Here is a 21,056-nt window from a genome sequence, read left to right on the forward strand (position 1 = left end):
CTAGGCACATTTTTATGGCTAACTTCAATTCTTCACAATGGTTTGTTTTACGGTTCATATATAAGAAGGCGTCCTGGAAGAACAATGTCATTTATTGGAATTCTAATTGGTTAAATCAAATTAAATAGCAGAGATTTTTACTTTAGCTGAACATGGAAAAGTGCACAATTTGTCTACAGGCAAACACACAATTCAACATGCAGTATAAGATTTAGAGTCTCCTATAATAATGATTCTGAACTTTACTTGGTTTTGAATGATTGAACAGTTACTCTAAGGAATCGTCTCTTGAAATGGACAGGTGATTTTAAATTAATCTATGTAAACTAATTTAAATGTCCTTATCATGTGTTGCACCATGTTAAACATTAATTTCTTTGTAGAAATTAAGAACATAGTGTGCCACTAAACAGTAACATCAAGTGTTCTATTTCTCTTGTGAGCAAATGGATACTTTGTTGAAGTTGTATTTTTATCTCAACATGACAAACTGGTAAGACAAGGCTTTATGTAAATAACGAGAGAAATTTCAACACAGCATAGAATAAAAGAGAAGCAAATGTGAAGAAGATCCTGACCCTCTTCCACGGGAGACCCTCTTTTCCACAGCTTTATTATTTGGAGGGCAGAGGGCATTCGCTGGCGTGTGACAGATGTCTGAAACTTTTGTGCCTTCAACCACAGTGTATCTGACTGCAGCATCATTATAAGCATTCACCAAAGAAAAATAATTTAGAGACCTTATCATCTCGTTATTACGACTTATGTTTCTCGTAATTACGAAGTAAGGGACTTGGCAATCTCGTGAATATGAGAACATTTCAGAACTTGTCTTAGATTAATCAGGTTTTTAGGATGTCTTCAGTATCACTGTAGTTTTGTGATAGTTTTCAATACTTCCAAAAGTCTATAGTAGAACAGAACGGTCGATAGATAATTCGGCGATATTAGCTTTTTCAAAGTGGTAACAAAAAGGCAGTAAACGGAGCCTAGCTTTAGAATATAAAGCGAGATTCCATTTGCAGCCGACAGTGTGACTCTTCGTAACCATGGCAACATGATGCTTCCTGTTCCCTGTAGAAGTTAGTCACGCGACAGAAGTCTTTAACGTTTAATGTGACATTCTCAAAAATTCTATGTCGAAAATGATCATATTCAGTAAGTCTTTGAATCGCCTAAATAATATTGGGAATTAAGAATTAAATTAGATTATCCTAAACCATAAAGCCATCGTCGTCTCAAATAGCCACAAATTAATAACCACTGAAACTTTTCTACACGTCTTAATCTTTGGATCTTTAGAATTATTCACTCGCGAGAAAAGAAGCAGGAAGTGTTATGTTGCCATAGATACAGAAAGTTGCACTGTTGGCCATAACTTAGTCACATTTTTACGCTATATGTTCATATTTAGCAACATTAAATGTTCCGAATTGACTATTAACAACTCGTTTTCGCTTTGTACCACTGGACGTACAGACGACTCACTGATTAACTCGTAGCATTGAAGGAAACTTGAAAACGTGATGATTCTTAGGCAAGTTCTTAAGTGTAGTCTTCAAAATCCTGCAATATATGCAGCGTTATACTATATGCTGCAAATTTAATCTCACTTTATAGCCTATTTGTTGACATCTTGAAAAGCAAAGTCCACCGAATTATCTATCGACAGTTATGTTTTTCTATAGAGTTTTGAAAGTATTGAAAACTGTTACAGAACTGTAATACTGAAGACATAAGAACCTTATTAATCTAAAGCAGGTTCTGAAACGTTCTCATGTTCATGAGATCCCCAAGTCCCGTATCTCGTAATTACGAGATGAGGTCTCTATGCAATGCGTCACCCTAGTACCCCAACATTGCCAAGTCTTTAACTATACGAGTCTGATCACGTGACAGCAACACTTTCTTCTTCAGCTCATACAAACAAGTCCATCTGCAGCAGATGCAACAGCATTCCAGCGACACCTACAGGGTCTCATTAAGAAGTGCACTGTCACGTTAAATACCTGCGAAAACAATGAGTACAGTGGTGAAACAATCAGTGACTAAATCTTTACAGTATAAAATCAATAAGAAATAATAAAATTAATACACTAACATAAATTGTGGTCCTGCTGAGTATAAATTCAACACAGGTGGTTAACGCAAATAACCATAACATAACCATAGGAGGTATTTCCTTCCCCCACAAACGTTTGCACTCTGAATTTTTGTACAAAACAATATGAGGACAAACATGGTCACTTATTGACTTTGGTAGAGCACGAACTTGTTTTCTCAAGTTCTTAACCAGTGGTAATACTGGTTAAGTGTCTACTGGTAATATAGCCTCATCTTTCAGACTTTCAGAGGTTAATGTCAGTGTGTCTTCTGCTGTGGTGGGTGGGACTGTGAAAGAATTTATTTCCACGCTTTTGAGAAAATTATCGACAAATGTGAGATTCAGACGTTCAGGAAGAAGGGCGTTGGTAAAATAAGCAATGAACTCCTTTAATGAAGTAAAAATATGAATACCGTGCAATAAAAATTTAAATGCAGCTAACAAATATTTCCATGATTAATTAACCTTATGTATCTAATTAAAATAGGATCGGATAAAAGAGGATAGTAAAAAAGTTCACGGGGACAGCTTATAAAATATATTAATTAGATGTGGGAGTGCAATTTTATCCACTTTAAATACTGCAAACTAGATTAACTCCTAGTTGAAGTAGCTTTCGAGCTGCCAGTGGACCACTTTTTTCACATGTAAAACCAGTTAATTCACTACTATAGCAACTACAGTTAATAATATAGTGGAATAAGCTTTGTTGTTGTGATATCCTGCATCTTGACAAAGCTGTATCTTAACAGAAACACATAAGTAAAACTCCACTGTTTAAAATATACAAATATTCCAACCTTCAATATTCTAATAAAAATAAAAATTGGAATTGGAATGAATGTCTTTGAAGCCGTTCATACACGTTATCGCCTACACCAGTGAATCTGACTGCAGTTTGTCCTTGTGACATGGTCTTGAGTTATTTTCTTCAGGTCCCACTAGAGGGTGTTAGACAGCTTTTGTTTTGAATTCAAGACAAACATATTGGGCCAAAACATAGTGATTTAACTGAGTGAAAATGACACTACATACATTTATAATCCTCCACATTCCTACATACATGCATGATGGAACAGACTTTACCTCACAAACAGAAAAACTGTGTGAACAGAGAAAACCACCACCTTGCCCAGATACTTAATGACTGCAATACAGCAGATCCTTAAGAGACATACAATCTCCTTCTGTCTGTATCCTTTACACACACACACACACACACACACACACACACACACACACACACACACACACACACACACACACACACACACACACACACACACACACACACACCTTTCCTTCCCTTGGTCGTCCACTTTTTTTCACACAAACTCGCTCCCACCTGGACCAATCTGACAGATCAGACCAACATCCTACTTATGCCATTTCCAACTCAGTCCTGTTATTAAGATGGATGCAAGGAGGAAAAACTGAGAAAAAAAGGCAAAGCATGTGTGTAGTGCAGGATGTCGACAATTTGACTGTGCCTGTAGAGTAAACATGCATGCAGTATGGAAATGCACAATTCTACTACACTTTTCTTTAAATTACCCAAAATAAAGTCTGAACCAACTATAATCTTTAACTACGGACATTTGCAGGTATTGACATTTTATAAATATAGAGTATAATGCTGTAGTTGTACAACCCTTCTTGTTGTTCTAGATTGTAAGATGCACTATCAAGCTGTACATAATATGTGATGCACTCCAAACACAGGCAGCAATGCAGGTAGGAGATGAAGTATATAATCATAGTAATGCAATTGCTTGTTATTGTGTGCCTGTGTGTTCATTCTTCTCATTTACTTTTCATCTTTTTGCTGCTTGCTGTGGGTAAGAAGGTGCTATACAGTGCACTGTACAGTCTGAGCCTATTGGGAACATGCTGCTGACTCAGCCCAGGCCACTGCATTCATCTATCTGCACTGCAGTGCCGTCTCTGCTTATTTCCCCCCCCCCCCACTCCTGCCACACTCATACACACACACACCTCCTTCTGCTATTCAGCGCGCCACCTTATACAGATATATATACACATGAGGGAGGGAGAAGAAAGGAAGGAAATGCACACACATACCAGCTTTTAAAGTCATCTTAGTTCTGTTGCACCATGACACACCCAGTCACATCAATCCAAACAATCTCATGCATTAATAAAGCAATGTAATGCTAATTCCCCCATCCTGTGTGGCTTTCAAACACTTACTCTGCTATGTTTGCAAAATAAACATGCAATTCTTTAATAACTGGCAAAAAACATAAACAAAACCAACCTTTAGAACATCAGTCTACCAGGAACATTTAAATGGTTATTTTTCACAGTAAATGATAAACAACAACAAAATCACCCACTGTGAAACTTGGTGGAGCATATTCTGTATGGTAAAGCCATTCAGTTTTTACCCAAAAACGACACCAGCCAGAGGTCTAACTGGAAGGCTGTTTTATTGTTTGGAAATAGATTCGTGCTCAAATGAAGACATTCTTTAGACATCACTGATTCTTAGTTCATTGTCCCATGTGGTTGTGCAACACATGTCCTCTCTCTGACTGTATTAGTGGCAAGAGATAATGACAGTCAAAAAGTTTTTTTATTTTCAATAAGCCTATATTTAGCAACAAAAAAATAAAAATAAAAATAAGAAAGAAATTTATCTCTGTCATGCTACAAAAGAATGGCCTCATATACCGCTTGGTAAACCCACATTTTGAAATGAACAAAATGTATAAATGTAGTATAACTGAAGGCAAGCTGTTCTCTTACCAGCCCCAGAGCCAGTAAAGAGAACACACAGAGAAAGCACTTGTACTACATGACTCTACAAGATGTTAGTCCAGACAGTCTAATCTAGGTGGTGAGTTTTCAGTTTACAAGTTAATTCTGAACTTAGTAGATTGTTTCTATCGTGCTCCATTCTGATTCACATCCCATGAATTTCGAGATCCTCACTGCTGATTTTATTGATAGACTAAATAGGAAGCTAAAAAGGCACGTGCCGTTAAGATATTGCACCATAAACAAACACACAGACAGTTAAGACAACTAACCATTAAATCATTAAATATATCATATTGAAAGTGACTGCGAAACTAAAGATCAACTACAAACTGTAGCTGTGTGTTTAAGGGAAACATGGAGAAGGGTTAGAGCTAAAACAAGCAAAAAATTCATCACACAAAGTGAGCTGTGGCTTGTACTGGGGCACACTGGTTAACCAGCAGTTGCCTGCAAAAGGCTGTGTGTGCATGTAAGTGTATATGTCTGTATCTGTTAATCTTTGTGTGTACAATATAGGAAACTAGGGGCAAGACATCTTCACACATATACAAAAGGGTATGCTGGTAGTGCAATCCTTTCACCAAGGCAGGCTCCACAATTCTCAGCAAGCAGCCAGTACAACACCATGCATTGTACGCTGGTAACCAATATGCAAAAGTCCTGGGCAGGCCAGAGTTTTGGTGATTCTCTGAACATACCACACAAAGAAAGAAGCGTGATCATTTACACTCTGTGGTTCTGGGTTCACCTCAATGCACGGAGTGAACAGGAGAGTTGAGTTACAGACACTGTTCTAATGTGTGTGTGTGTGTGTGTGTGTGTGTGTGTATATATATGTATATGTGTATATATATATATATATATATACATATATATATATATATTTGTGACATAACTGTATATGTGTGTATTGACTTATACAGTTTTATACAATTTCAGCTTTTTAATATAGATTCTTTTAGCTTACTCCCCTCTTTTTTGTGAAAAGTGACTCAAAAAATCTACTCCATCTAACAAATGTGTCACAGCCTAACGAAGTGTGACAAGGGGTGTCAGCTGCAAGCCATTCTATTTATGGTTATTAATATTTAGAGATAGATTAATAGCTGTAGTTTTTTTAAGTAACCCTGTATTTACAAAAAACTACACATGCCGTTAAAATAAAAATAATATATTACCTTATGTATAGTTTCTTAAAAAGTCCATTCTTATAGCTTTTGCAGTGTGTGGCATATAGAACATAGCCTGAACTGTGTTTCTTTTTTTCCCAAATGGATGTATGTGTGTCAAATTTTTTAGTTTTTTTTTCTGCAGTATGTAACTGTACATCCATGGTGGTCTTGGAGAAAATGGACGGCAGTAGCGTTTATGCGTTTATCATTCAGAGTTTTATTTGGTTCAAATTTACACCCACACTGATTTTGGAGATCTCATGCAGCAACTGGACTGTAGAACTCGAGAACAGAGGAGGAGGTTAATTATAAACAGGAAGTGACATCACTGCACAACAGCAAGTGCAAAAGCTCTAGTGTGGTGCTTAGGCTCACAGTACCGTAAGAATGCATCCAGTGCTCTGTTGGTTATTTGGTATTTGTTATGCAATAGAGCAATATGAAGAAAAAAATGACAAATGAGAGGCTCAGAGCACCTGTTGCTGTTTAATGCTGAAATCTCGGGCCTATCCATTGAGAGTGCCACTTCTGCTTGAGAAGCTGTGCCTCTCAAACCAGCATATCCCAAATCACTCGCATGACATCTCCTCACAGTGTTTCCTGTGTATGGGATTGCTATCGGGGTGAACATTATTCTTATTTCGTTTATCGAAATTAATTGAGACCAGACTACAGTTCAAAATGACCTAACCACAAATGTAATCGGCTATCAATATAAATGCCGCCATTACAAGTGAGCAAATTGATGCGGTTTCACTGAGATGCTTCTAGCCCTATAATTCTAAGCGTCATAAGCACGAATTGCTAAACTGGCCTATGACCAGGTGGCTGCCAAGATGAGACAGCCAGCCGAGATCACTGTCCATCAACATGGCATAAAACACAAAAGATTAAAACATGATTTCATAAATACGCCCATCACATTCACTTGCATTTTGTTGCAGAGCTCATAATAGTACATCTATAGTATCTCCTGAGAAAAAGGGATGGATTTTTCAAGCATTGCATACATTTCTAGGGTCTCTCTGTCTGATAATGACAGTGAAAAAACAGATGGGCAGGGCATACATCACCCCATCCCACTCCGTAGACAAAGGGCAACAAGGGATAACAAGGCAGATCTCTTTGGCTTCTCCACACACAACGATCTCATCAACCATTCATCATTTTCTGTTACTTGTTACAATAGGGTTCTATTAATAGCCAAAAAAGTTGTGGTTTATAAAACTGTGTAAAATAAGACTCATCGCCCACCACAACAAGAAAATTACATTAGGGGAAAACAAAAACAAACAAACGAAAGACGCACATATCTAAATAAGCTATGTGACATCAAATTATGTAAAATGAACGATCATTTAAAACTCTTCTCAGCCCTTTCATAAAGGTCTAACCACCCACAGAGAAACATCAGAAATGGAAAGGAGTTCGCCATACCTGTTAAATCCCCACAAACCAGGAGTTGCAAAATGCCTGCTCACACTTAAAAAAAGGCAGATGGCATGTAACATTACACGGGTGCATTTAAATCATAAACATCAACCTCATAGTTTTATAGTGTTATTCCCTTGAAAAAGGAACAAACACTTCCATCCCATTGATACACACAGACATCCATTTCCACATCTTACACATTCAAAATCTTCAAAGCAGCAAATAATTGTTGATTTCATCCATTTAATTCACTATGGTGGTATCATATACCAACACAACCCCTCATTCTGTCTGTAGAGGCCACAATTAAAACAAGGTCATTTGAAATGTGTTGGAGAATGAGACAAAACTTCAGATCCATTTTAGATGATCAACCCCCATATCACTTATCTTTGTTTAACAAATTACTGTGAACTCTGAACTTTCAAATTTTGACAATGTCTCAGGCTTACAGTCGAGCCACTGTTGTGGTCTGAGTATTAGTGTCTTGTGGACTATGATAATTCATGCAAGATTTCTGATCAAAACATGCCATCATGCAAGTCATTTCTATGCATTGAACAAGCACAATTATTTATGTATTTGTTTGGAAATCTTTCTGAGTAAATGTAAGCCCTTGGCCCGAGTTGACCCCATAATAAAACAGACCCTTAACCAATTGGCATGAAAGCCCATGTAAAAAAAAGCATTCTGATGTGGGTATAACAAAGATAAAATGAGTAGAAGAGTTAGGTGGCATGGGCAAAATGTTGAATATTGTTCTTTTGCATTTTTGCTGCTCAAAATAACAATTTCTAGCTTCAATAAAACAAAAAAGTACGTCCAATTTCTCTGTCACTTGTGTCTTTCACTCACCAGTCATCCTTCTGTTTGCTCTTAATAAGCGAAAGTGCTAAAAGACACAGACAACTGCTCATTAGCTGCTTTAATTCCTCAGCGTGAAGCAGCATCCTTGTTTTTCCCTCACAGCACTGTCTTCCAAAGGAATCCATTAATTCCTTCCAGGTGCTGGATTCCTTTGGTGGTTTCTCATTCTACGTCTTGGTGAAGAGTCTTTAGACCAGTGGTGTGTGAGCAACAGAAATGTCAGTCTGTTTTTCATTCCCTTTTGTTAAGCTCAGTAGTCTAGATACATTGTCACACAGTATGCTGAATATGTTTAGTTTGACTGAAGTTCAAGTGTCTTCAAGCTGTAACAGACCAAGCTACTTCCTTCTGCATCAATATAAGAATGAAGTCTGTAAACAAAATTACTGAATATTATTTTTTTCTGACTTGCAAATGAAATAATCTGTACATCTGTGTGGATGAGTTTCCTCTTGCTTTGCTCAAAGTTATATTATTATAATTTTTATTGTTATTACTGGGATTAATCCAGCACTCTAACATTTAGATTCCCTGATGTCTTTTTGGTTTCTTCCTTTTTCTTTCCTCCCTCCCTTGCCCTCATTGTTGTCGTCCTCTTTCTCCTTGTCAGGTTTGGTTACACTGTCATAGGAGGGCAGGGAGGCGGTTGAAGGAGTGCCCTCCTTCTTTTCCTGTTCCTGATTGTTCCCGCCGTTCTCCACTTTGTTATTCGTTGGTTTGCGCTTACAGACAAAACCTCGCCTAGCCAGGTAGGAGCGATAGGCCCTTTGAATGATTATGGCTGAAACCTCTTCCTGCTTCCGCCTAAGAGTGGTGGTGATTGGCTCATAAGAAACCTTGGAGGGATTGGCCGCCACAAAACGCTCCTCCATTTGCTGCCTCAGCATGTCTAATTCACCACTGTCACCCAGCACACGCTTGGTGAAGGCAAACAGGATGTCCAGGCAGTGGATTCGGTCGCCACTCACCATAGGCATGTCCATGGCAATCAGTTCAATCGTGTTGGGTTTGGGCACTCGGAGTGGGTGTTCAAGTGCATCAGCAAAGTCAGATAGCTTGGCATAGGTGATGAACTGGGAGGCATCGGGATCAAACTTCTCCCAAATCTCATAAAAGGTCTCAAAGTCATCCTCACTGAGCGGGTCCGCACTCTCCTCTGTGGCCACACTGAAGTTCTCCAGAATGATAGCGATGTACATGTTGACCACAATTAGGAAAGAAATAATGATGTACATGACAAAGAAGAAGATGCCTACAGAAGGGTTGCCACAGTCTCCTGTGGCGGGAGTGCCAGCATTCTCCAATAAGGGATCACAGTCTGGAGGATAGTTAAGAATGGGCAGCAGCAGGCCGTCCCATCCTGCTGAGGTGGTGATCATAAACAGGATGATCATGCTGTTGCCAAAGGTCTCAAAATTGTACATGTCATCGATTCCAGCCCCGTGCTTCACATAGCCAAAGTTGGACATGCCAAAGATGGAGAAAATGAACATAACCAAGAAAAGTAGAAGGCCAATGTTAAACAAGGCAGGAAGGGACATCATGAGGGCAAACAGGAGAGTTCTGATTCCTTTGGCGCCCTTGATGAGACGCAGGATTCTGCCAATTCGAGCAAGACGAATCACTCTAAAGAGCGTCGGTGACACAAAGTACTTCTCGATCAGGTCAGCCAGGAACATTCCTTAAGTAAACAGAGAGGCACAACATATGTTTGGTTAAGTACACTACAGTACAATTTACACACATTACATTGTTATGCCTGCACACTGAGATTACATTGTCAACAGTTTTATCCGGCATATTTTTTCTAAGAAGTAGCCACAGTGAAAAGAAATATATAACTGAATACAAGAGGCCCTTTGAAATAATCTTGAAGAATATTTGCAGTATGTGACCATTATCTGAGTCAAACTGCTTTGCAGTTATTTTTCAATGCTGAAACCACTTTTATAAATACTTGCCCACAATTGAAAGGATGACAACAACCACATCAAAGATGTTCCAGCCATTGGTAAAGTAGTAGTGACGCAGTGCAAACAGCTTCAGTAAAAACTCGCCAGTGAAGACCACAATGAAGATAAAGTTGACCCAGTAAAGCACATTCTCTGTCTCCTCCGACTGATCATCTGTCTCCACCATCATGGTGACCATATTGAGGCAGATGAGAATCATAATGGAGATGTCAAACACCTGCTGTGTCACAAAATCAAACACCATGCCCTGGATCTTGTTCTGAGGAGAAAGGGAAGGAACAAAGGGAGAGGTAATAAGTTATTTTTTATCTTCAAAAATTACAAACATGTTGATGGTAAAGATTAAGTAGGCAAACAATATTTACTGTACCTGAGGCCGGGGTATTGGCTTTTGTGGTTTCTTAGACCCTAGTTTTTTCATGGCATTGTAGTATTTCTTCTGCTCTTCTGTCATGAATATATCCTGACCTCCAAAGTAAAGGGAGAAAACCATTTGGTTACAATCTAGGATAGGACAACCGAAGATTTTTAACTTCCACCTTCCAGTTCTAATCAAGTTTCGAGTAGTACAAGACATCTTGTACTACTTGTTACCACAGTGAGAAACAATTTCCACCGACCAGCGCCTTTAAAACTGATAAACATCCCTTGTTTTCTGTCTTTATGCTAAACTATTCTATTAGGATGCTGGCTGTAACTTCATAACTGATCGACAGAGATATTACAAATCTACAAAGCAGTATGTTGTTAAAAGTTGAAAGGTGAGGAAAAAAAATCTTATCTTTTTCTTTTGTTGGTTGAAGTTATCAATGATGACACCAATGAAGAGGTTTAGCGTGAAGAACGAGCCGAAGATGATAAAGATGACAAAGTAGATGTACATGTATAAGTTGTCCTCGTAGTGTGGCTGTTGCCCCACCTGTGGAGTGGCAAATGTGAAAATATGTACAAAACTCTAGTGCACATTGATCTTGAAAGTCAGGCTGAAAAACTGCAAAAAGATTACCTTTCTAGAATCTATTGCTGCATACATAATGTCCATCCAACCTTTGAATGTGGCCTGTTTAGTGGACACGCACAGTGTGGGACAAGCAGGTTAAGCACCTAAAATCTAAATATAGAAACAAACAAGAAGAACCAGCAAATCTTTCTTACCACTTGCAGAAGTGCTAGGTATCCTGCACCCACGTTGTCAAAATTAATCTTGACATTTTTCCATCTGACTTCAGTGAAGTTTGAATTAATATATTCGAAACACTGTGTTTTGTTGTTGACTTGCTCTAGGGGGAGGTTCTCCTCAGCTGTCTCATTGTAACAGTAGTAATACTTTCCAGCAAAGAGGTTGACACCCATGATGCTGAAGATAAGCCAAAAGATGAGACACACCAGCAGCACATTCATGATGGAGGGAATAGCACCCACTAAGGCATTCACCACCACCTGAAGGGAATGGCAAAGAAACAGAGACAAGGTCACTTAGCAATCACACACCAGCTCCATGAAGTTGTTCACATATAAGAACATCAAGACACACATAAACAGAAATGCACACTCTTTGCCTCCTTCAAAACAAATTACTAAAATGTGTAACAATACTGTGAACAGGGCACAGGGACATTTTAAAACGTTGACTCAGATTTTTTATCTTACTTTATTCTTAAAACATACTTTTTTCTTATTGGATTTTGTGATGATTTAAGGTCTTCTGCGTTTTTTTAAAACAGCTGAGACCCCTCTCAAAGCATGAATGACGTTTAATTGTGGCATCTGGCATGCAAATGTAACTGATTAATGTCAAATCCAATTTGAGCTCCATATTAATTTTGTTACAGTTTTATAAATAAATGTATCGTGCCACAGTATACTGTTACACCCCTATACAATTTAATAATTTGCTACCAAGATATCTAAGACTTGAACCTATAGGGATGTATAGGTGTGCAACACCAATATTTATACAGTATAAGTGTCAAGTGTCAACTAACTTTTGCAGTGTTTGTATGCTGAGTTAGATATACTAATTTCTGACAACTTACAAACAAATATGACAAATATTTTATGAATAACACAAAGAAAACACTGAGTATTTCCAAACAACCTCTGTGTATACCTGCTGCAGGGGCACACTATACAGGGCTACAAGCTGCCTAATAAGCGTGTGTTAGACTATGCAACTATTCTGCTCTGAAGAACTGGAGGCATGTAGGAAAAGACAAAGTTTAGCTTAAGAAAGACATTACATGAATGTGCATTTCTAAACACAGAGGTGCTGTAGTAACACAAAGCCAAATAAACCAAAACTATATAGGCAAACATCCAATGTCAAAACTCAAAGATTCCTTCAGAGCGTTCTTCCTAATGTTGTATTATAGAAACAATGCATCTATGTAATTCATTTATATAACTAGTGCAAACGATGACCATGAAAACTATGGTGATGAAGTTCACTGAGGAGTGGTAAGCAAGGACAGTGGGGGAGGGGGTTATGCAACCAGAAGTTTGTTGATCTTCCAGTATGACAATGCCAAAGCCAAACTGTGATACAGTAAGTTTGGATAACATGACACTGAGGCAGAGCGACAGAAGATGCTGAGCCTAGACACCGAAAAGATTCTTTTCTGACCAGCAACAACCAGAGGCCGATCCAACCCATCACATATAAACGTTGAAGGAAAACGTGGCCTACTCAGGCAAAAGGCAGCACGAAGCTTCACACGGTATCAGAACCTTAGAGGTGGAAATTCTACACACAGTTAGAATTCTTCTTGCTACATTAACCTTATCTTGTAGTTCAGTTTGTACAGATTTTGTGTGATGGTTCACACCAACCTCTGGTTGTTCTCTCAGCTGGTACTGAATAGTTCCAAGCTCAGGTATTATTATAAAGTGTTGCATCATTCAGGTAAAAATCCCTGGTACAGTCTAAGTTTTCATAAGGCCTAGGATACAGCTTTATGTTTTTGGTACTATTCATTTAATGGCTACCTCATTGTCTTAAGATTGGACTAAATATATATTATATGAAATGAAATATGATAAATCAAATCAGATGTATTTTTGAGCATCTGAGATGATCTGCATCCATGCAAAAAGTTTCTCACTGATAAAAGGGGTTATTTAAAGAAATCCCCTTAAAGACATTTTTGAAAAAAGCTCTATATAGCCGTCTCTAGCATGCGTTGATGCATCTATTTAATCAGCATGCAGAAGGACCAGCTGCCTGGTATCTTAGGTCTTACCCTCATCCCTTCAAAACGTGACAGGGCCCTGAGGGGTCTCAAGGCCCTCAGTGTCCTGAGTGATTTAATCGGGCCTAGATCGGAGAAGCCCAACGCATTAGCTATAAGGCTGACTATAGACACCTACACAGATAGGGACAGAAGGAGAGGGAAAGACAGAGGCAAAGGAAGAGATGACCCACATAATTAGAGGGGATAAAGAGAGAAAGGTGGACTCTATATTTTATAAGGATGGCTTTGTGGTTATACATATATTACATATACATACTGTGTATAGTTTATATATGTGAAAATATATTTATCTATAAAACATAATGGTAAACAGGGGTTATTACAATAAACAAAGGTCAATAAAGGTTACTTGACCCATGTTTTCTGGTTTTTGTTTTGCGCTTGTTTGCTTATGTTTGGTTTAGTTTGGCCAGCCATTCAAGTGTGATAACCAGCTTAACAGCACAGTGAGCACACCTGGAAAGAAACTTGTGGTTGACACAGTGAAAAGGAGAGAAGATAAAGAGTCAAACAAAGGGAAAAAATTAGAAGAGAGATGTATTCACAGACATCAAATCAATATGACACAATAAAATACACACACTACACAGTACAAAACAGTGCAGTGTCCACAGCAGCATGTTACTTAAACAGGGGGAGAGAACACACAGAAGGTTGAGGAAAACTTTCAGGGTAAGAAGAGAGAGGACAACCTGTGAAAGTAGGAGCCCCAACACAGCACACAATCCTTACCCTGGAACCTCAAACACCGAACCTTCCGTTCCTCTCGAAAGCTTCACAAATGTCTCGCTTAGCTTAAAGAAACACACAGTTATACTGCAGGCAACTGCTGTGAGAGAGAGGACAGGTCAACATTATGGTAGAGGTTTGCAATGCTATGAAAAGGTGCAGTAAGATGCTGTCGTTGTTTCTGTCTATTGCAGAAGACAGAAGTTTAACAGAATGAGCCAAAGCTCTACACAATACAATACATTTCTATACACAAACAGTGTACATTAGACATGACATGGAAAAATGTTTTTAGGAACTTCTTCAAAATCATTTTTTATAATCCATCCATGCATTATCTTTAAACGCTTATCCTATTTGGGTCGCAGGGGGGCTGGAGCCTATCTCAGCGGTTATCAGGCGAGAGGTTGAGTACACCCTGGACAGGTCACAAGTTTATCTCTGGGCCAACACAGAGAGACATATACACACAGTCAATCGCTCACACTCATATTCACATCATCATTTTAACTTCTATCCACTTGGCTCAGGTTAACAGCGATCTCAGGCTGTTTCCCTATCCAATCTTAACTGCACCAGCAAAATAGTGCATTCCTGGTGAAGCCAAAAAGATCATGATTACGGCAAGATGTCACTAATATCTCTCAAAATCAGCAACATGCCATCAACTCAAATGCAACCCAGAACTTGCTTTATTTCAACAAAAATAGTTTAGTGGCTGAGGTGCATGTAATGTAAATAGCGCAACAATAACTTGCCATTAATTAACAAGCTTGTATTATCATTGTTGACCTCTGCTACAACGCAGGTCATTTAGATATTATTTTGCCACATTACGTGCCAATCCACCATGCAAAAGATGCAAGGGAGTAGCTTTGCCTAGCTTGCCATGTACAGTCTGGCTGTGTTGTTATGAAGTAAGGATCCCATTTCCTGGAGCCTTTACCATGTAGGGGTAGAATGGTTCACAAAATTCATGGTTTAATTTAAATAGCAGTTCAAGGGTCATGGTTTCCAGTTCATTTTGGTGTTTTTGATAACACTGCTACAGTTTGTGATACAAAGAACATAAACAATTCTTTATTGACAAACACTTCTTGGTAAATCCTAACTAAAAAATAGGTTTTCTGACAAGGCTGAACAAAAAATTCATAAATAAACAATAATTAATACATGAAGAGACGTATATAGAAAAAAGTAACTCCCAGTTATTGAGTGTATGGGCACAGCCCACCTGCAATACCATCACAAACCACCAGGGGACCTGAGACCACAATATGGCAGACATGCCATTATCAGAACTGAGTGACAGCTGCAATCAGTGCTTCATCTGTGCCAAGTTTCACTGCATTATTGTAGTGCAATGCGAGGCTTTTCACTCAGTGAATTTAGATATTTTCAGCAGTACAGTACACAGTACAAATGCTCCAAACAGTGATTAATGAACTAAACAGATCGGATTTTGTACTTGAACTGTTCCACCCCTGGTAGCATGTCATTTATATTTCCCTTTTTAAACAGAAATATTGATGAAGTTAAAGCTACAGTGTGCAAGCTAGGTTAGCGGTAATGTAAAACTAGGACTCCTCTCTGCTCTGACCAGCCCAACATTTCCCCACTGTCACACAGCTTTTCTTCTCTATTTCCAATCCACCCAGCTCTGCACATCCCTTCAGGTAGTCAGATATATCAACAACTAAGAATTTTCGTAAACTTATTATACATAAAATGTTGCTCTTCTCTGATTGGTCAGAAAGGTGAGACTCAATCAAAACAATTTTAAAAGCAAATATCTGCACTCATTGACTCTGTATCACTGGAAGCTTTCCAACACACCTCTCGACATTAAGATGAGCATTGGAGCATATATCTTTTAAAAATGTAAAAATATTGCACAGTAGCTGTTAGTGAGAAGCTCTTCAAGAACAAATATGAGAAAATGAAATATCACATATAAACAAGACAAACAGGAAAAACAACTAAATGACTCATCAGCCCAGAGGTAGACAGTAGCTCTCACACATATGGAGCATTTGTAGGTATTTACTGTGTCATGGCTGCTCTTGTGCTACTGTGAAGGGGCTGAAAATTTAAAATGGCACCCTCTTACCATGTGGACCATATTTCAGAGTGAGAAATACGGTCCACAAAATACTACAGTGACTCTTGGATATCACAAACAAAATAAATAACTTTGTTTCAAGCAGTGATACATTAGACACATTAGACACGTATAATTATAGCTTAATATTTACTTTAAAATACACACTCAACACTGAAAATGTGGCCACTGAAGGAAATAAATATATTTTTGAGGCCCATTTAATCAACTTCTGCAGCATGAAGACAAAAGGAAAAAGTCAGCCACATTTCTCCAGCACATAATTTTCCCAGGATAGTCAGGCTAATATTGTGCACAATGTAAATGTTTTTGTGATAAAGGGGTTTTATGGGCACTTTTTTATTGTGTAACCTTTACATCTGTAAAGAATTTTTAAAAAATTCTACTGTAACACTGATTCTGGCTCTCAAAAAATGTTCTGTTTAATAGTTAATTTGACCAATAAGGCAATCACTAAAACCTATGCATTCCTTTGATGATGCAAAACATCATCATGAGGAGTTAGACCAAATCACATTGTTATATGGTAACATAGATTATAATAGAAGAAAGTATGCCAATGTACTTACATCCACAATAAAGAAGTCTAACCAACACCAAGCATTAGTGAAGTACTTGACAAAGCCGTAGGCCACCCATTTCAGCAACATCTCCAGGATAAAGATATAGGTGAAAACCCGATCAGCATACTCCAGAATGATGCGGACTGTCTTCCTCTGTTCAATGTACACATCCTCAAAAGCCTAAAGAGGAGCAGAGAAGCATCAAAGAGATAATGGCTTCACTGATGTCTTGTAGGTAAACCATAACATACAACAATTTTCTTTATGTTCCATAAAAATTATCCAAGTTTTAGGAAAAATTACCTCAAATCCTTGTCAACAAATATAGTTATCTATTCAAAGTGCTTTTTAATGTAACTGAAGAATAGCATGTTTGTAATGTAGCTAATAAAGTTTGTTTACCTTGCTAGACAATTAGTTATTTACAGTGTAAGGGATAACTGGTTTATGGGGTAACAAATTCCCCCAACTTTTCTTTTCTCCATTGCCTTTATCCATTCTTCAGCACATACGGGGTTTGATTTGGCCACAGCCCCTTAGAAAGCTGCAAACATAAGCTGGATTCTGCCAGTTAAAAAGTTGGTGCATTACAGCACTTTGCTGTCCATTACCAACAATCATATCAGGAGCAGTTGCAAAAGAAAAGCAGGAGATGATCTTGCTTGTTATTGATCTTGAGAGGATCTTGCTTCATCTTCATGAGAAAATAATGTTATCTTTCTCTAAATAAACCCTACATTCTTACATTATTGGTTTTCTTTTTTGATGTTCAGATGATGTTCACATCTTATATGTTATATTCATTACAATGCTGTTTAGCACCGACTTCATGACAATAATTAGAAATGCTAGTAGCGTGTTCTCACCAGGGCTCCACTGCTGAGAAGGATCATGAAAATGATGAGGGTTTCAAACCAGTTATGCTCTACAATAAGGTAGCAGGTCTTCCTCAGGAACCACCAGTATTTCCCCCAGCCATGAGTAATGGGAACATCACAGCATTTGTATTTTGCCACACATTCTGCAGGAAAAATCCAAATATGACCACCATGTGTAATGTGCATAAAAATAAGTTTAATAGAGATTCACTAGACACTTCACCTGTACAATCTAATGTGATCCAATACAGCAGCTCTGTCATGAATTGTTGCGGTCATAGTGGGTGGTGGAGTTGTACTGCAGTGCATTACATTAGGAGGTAGTTGTAAGGTCTTGGGCCCCTCATTCATTTCAAATATGGTGGCCAAAAAATCAACAATCATCTTTCTGACAGTTTTAAATTCAAAAACTGAGAAATTAAAACCTACAATAAAATTCTTGGCAGAACTACTGTATTTGGATTGTATTAAATTATACAGGTGGACCTAATGAAGTGGTCAGTGAATGCATATTTACTGTCATAGCTACGAAGTTGTAAAACACCTACCATCTGTCCAGCAGGCTTCTGGGTCAAGGTACTCCTCCACTACCTCCACCACTGCCACCTCCTCCACATCGGGCTTGATGTCTATTGTGCTGCCCTCAGATGAACTGGTGTCATCCAGCTGTGATAAACAACAGGACCAAAAGGATCAGTTCGGCCCTAGAATTTTTTTCTGGGCATTACAGGCAGAACAGTGATTTGCTGAAAGTTCCTTTACATCAGTTCTAATGCAATGGTACAATTTATAAATAGAAGTACACGTGTTGTAGCCATGTAGTGTAGTTGGTTTCCCCCTCTGCCGTTGCCTATTCTGCAGTGCGTTAGTGCTGTGTCACTGTTTTTGTGTCCATATAAATATAAATCCTTTAGTGACGAGGGTTCGTTATTTTGTAATGAAAGAATTAAACAAGTGTTTTAAACTTGTGCATTCAAAGAGTCAACCTCATACCCAAATGTCTAGTGTAAGAAATTTGTTAAAGTATATTTATGAATGATAATTAATGTTTTACCAATGCATGTAAGGTTTAGCCTTATGGTAAACCTCTTTACTTTTACCAATAAATCATGTGGCATAATTACCAATAGATCAAGGTGAAGAAGAGGAAACTAGTAAAGTGCCAGCGTAACAGCAGCCTTATTGCAATAAAGCAACTACACACTAGCGTTCTGAACATACAGACACAGACACTCAGCCAATTCAATTCACTAGAGAATGATACTGCACTTTATAATCCTAAGTCGTCAGCAAAGGACTGCATTCGCATTTTCCTCCTCTCTCTCTTTTTTCTCTTTCACTCCACCAAACAGCCGGATGGATCTCTGCTTTTCTGATTAGCAGCTCTGTCTGTGTCTAGTCCCTGCAGTGTACCTAGTATGGCTGTGGTGCAGGGAAATTTGTTGTGTGGTCGGTTGAGTGAACCCCGTGGAATGTGAAACTACAAACTCTTGGACAAGAAAGGTCACCAATGCCATCTCTCCTAAATTCTCACACTCTTAATATTACTTCTGACTCACATCTTTACTGTTCTCCACATCTGATTCGCTGCTGAAGTCTTCTGTATTAAGGTTTTCAAAGTCTGACTCCCCAACAGCGATGGGCACACAGACAGTGAGGTTGGGGTTATGAATGAAGGACATGTAGTCTTCATCTATCATGTACTTTCCCACACTGCTCCCAATGCCGCTTGTGGTGCCATTGCCATTTTTGGCATAGTCCAGTTCACGGTTGATGTCCACTGTGTGGTTCGCAATGCAGTTGAGCTTCTTCTCATACATTTCATCCAGGGGCTTCTGCTCATCCTCTACAGGCTGCTTGCCAGAGTGACAGAAAAGTATGAATTAAAAAGGCTATTACAAAACAAGAATATTAATTTGACAAGTTCTTCTTCAGGTTATTTAACAACCAGAAAATGCTCATGCCTATACAGTAGATGTTTAACTACATTCTACCTTCTTGAGCACTGTGGCTACAAAGACTCGCATGTTGACCTTGAACCAGGCAATCCCTGTTTTAATGCGGGCAACTGCAAGCTGGAGGTTGTTGGGTTCACCATCGTCATCTGTAGCAGCAAGGTTGTCTGCACTGAATGAGCTCAGCAGCAAGGCCAGGAACAGGTTCAGCACCTCAGAAAAAAGACCATGAAAGCTAGAATACCCACACTCTCACAGCAGTATCAGTCACACTATGAAATCCTCGTTCTTCCTTACCACCAGGTTTCCAATGACCATGACCATCATGAAGACGATAAGACACATGCTCTGTCCTGCCACCTCCATACAGTCCCACATGGTCTCAATCCACTCCCCACACAACACTCGGAATACAATCAGGAAGGAGTGAAAGAAGTCATTCATGTGCCAGCGAGGTAACTGACAGTCCTGTGCGATTTTACACACACAGTCTTTGTAGCTTTTGCCAAACAGTTGCATGCCCACCACGGCAAAGATGAAGACGATGATGGCCAGCACCAGGGTCAGATTGCCCAGAGCTCCGACGGAGTTACCAATAATCTTGATTAGCATATTGAGAGTGGGCCATGATTTGGCCAGTTTAAACACTCGTAACTACAAGTAAAAACAGGAAATGGGATTATTCAATAGTCAGTCATATTAGAGATCAGAGATATAAAAGTGGTCATTTCATTTTGCATAAACCTAAAGTAATGGAATGTGCATGATGGCCAGAGGAGGTAAACAGATGTTGACATCCCTGACTCGATTATTTACTACTTACCAATCGAAAAGACCTGAGCACTGACAGGCCTTCCACATCAGCCAGCCCCAACTCAACTAAACTCAGAGTCACAATGAAGCCATCAAAGCAGTTCCAGCCTTCCTGGAAGTAGTAGTAGGGATCCATGGCGATCAGCTTGGCAAACATCTCACCAGCAAAGATGCCTGTGAAAACCTGTAGGCCCACATAGAAGATCAGTCCCTCTACAAATTTGGGATTTTATGTCCACAAAAAAAGTAAAATGTAATTATAAGATCCCTGAACTTGTGCGTTGTATTTTACAGTGAAATAGGTTTATCAAAGAGGATGTACACAGCGATGCATCCAAAGGGTAAAACAAAACGATTTTTAGGAATGGAATAGCTTGTTGAACTTTTTAATGACACTTTTCCAGGAAATAA

General features: G+C 38.7%; 1 protein-coding gene across 13 annotated transcripts in view; it reads right to left on the reverse strand.

Annotated features, from left to right (window-relative positions):
* Positions 1-1,747: 1,747 nt before the first annotated feature.
* The window catches only part of scn8ab (sodium channel, voltage gated, type VIII, alpha subunit b), a 45,149-nt gene continuing 25,840 nt past the window's right edge, over positions 1,748-21,056 (reverse strand). For 9 of the 13 annotated variants that reach the window (XM_067503606.1, XM_067503604.1, XM_067503598.1 and 6 more), the window contains exons 15-28: positions 20,656-20,829; positions 20,130-20,486; positions 19,872-20,045; positions 19,437-19,730; positions 18,426-18,543; positions 17,866-18,020; positions 17,006-17,179; positions 13,574-13,696; positions 11,490-11,774; positions 11,341-11,394; positions 11,116-11,253; positions 10,705-10,809; positions 10,323-10,593; positions 3,311-10,042 (exon numbers count right to left, since the gene is read on the reverse strand). In XM_067503606.1, the coding sequence (XP_067359707.1) occupies positions 8,877-10,042; positions 10,323-10,593; positions 10,705-10,809; positions 11,116-11,253; positions 11,341-11,394; positions 11,490-11,774; positions 13,574-13,696; positions 17,006-17,179; positions 17,866-18,020; positions 18,426-18,543; positions 19,437-19,730; positions 19,872-20,045; positions 20,130-20,486; positions 20,656-20,829 (3,588 nt within the window). In that variant the 3' untranslated portion in view covers positions 3,311-8,876. Of the gene's footprint in view, positions 2,010-3,310; positions 10,043-10,322; positions 10,594-10,704; positions 10,810-11,115; positions 11,254-11,340; positions 11,395-11,489; positions 11,775-13,573; positions 13,697-17,005; positions 17,180-17,865; positions 18,021-18,425; positions 18,544-19,436; positions 19,731-19,871; positions 20,046-20,129; positions 20,487-20,655; positions 20,830-21,056 lie in introns of those variants that run through there. The other 4 variants (XM_067503610.1, XM_067503608.1, XM_067503609.1 and 1 more) reach the window with 2 other exon arrangements.

This window comes from Channa argus, chromosome 5 (genome assembly GCF_033026475.1).
Source record: "Channa argus isolate prfri chromosome 5, Channa argus male v1.0, whole genome shotgun sequence".
Lineage (NCBI taxonomy): Eukaryota > Metazoa > Chordata > Actinopteri > Anabantiformes > Channidae > Channa > Channa argus.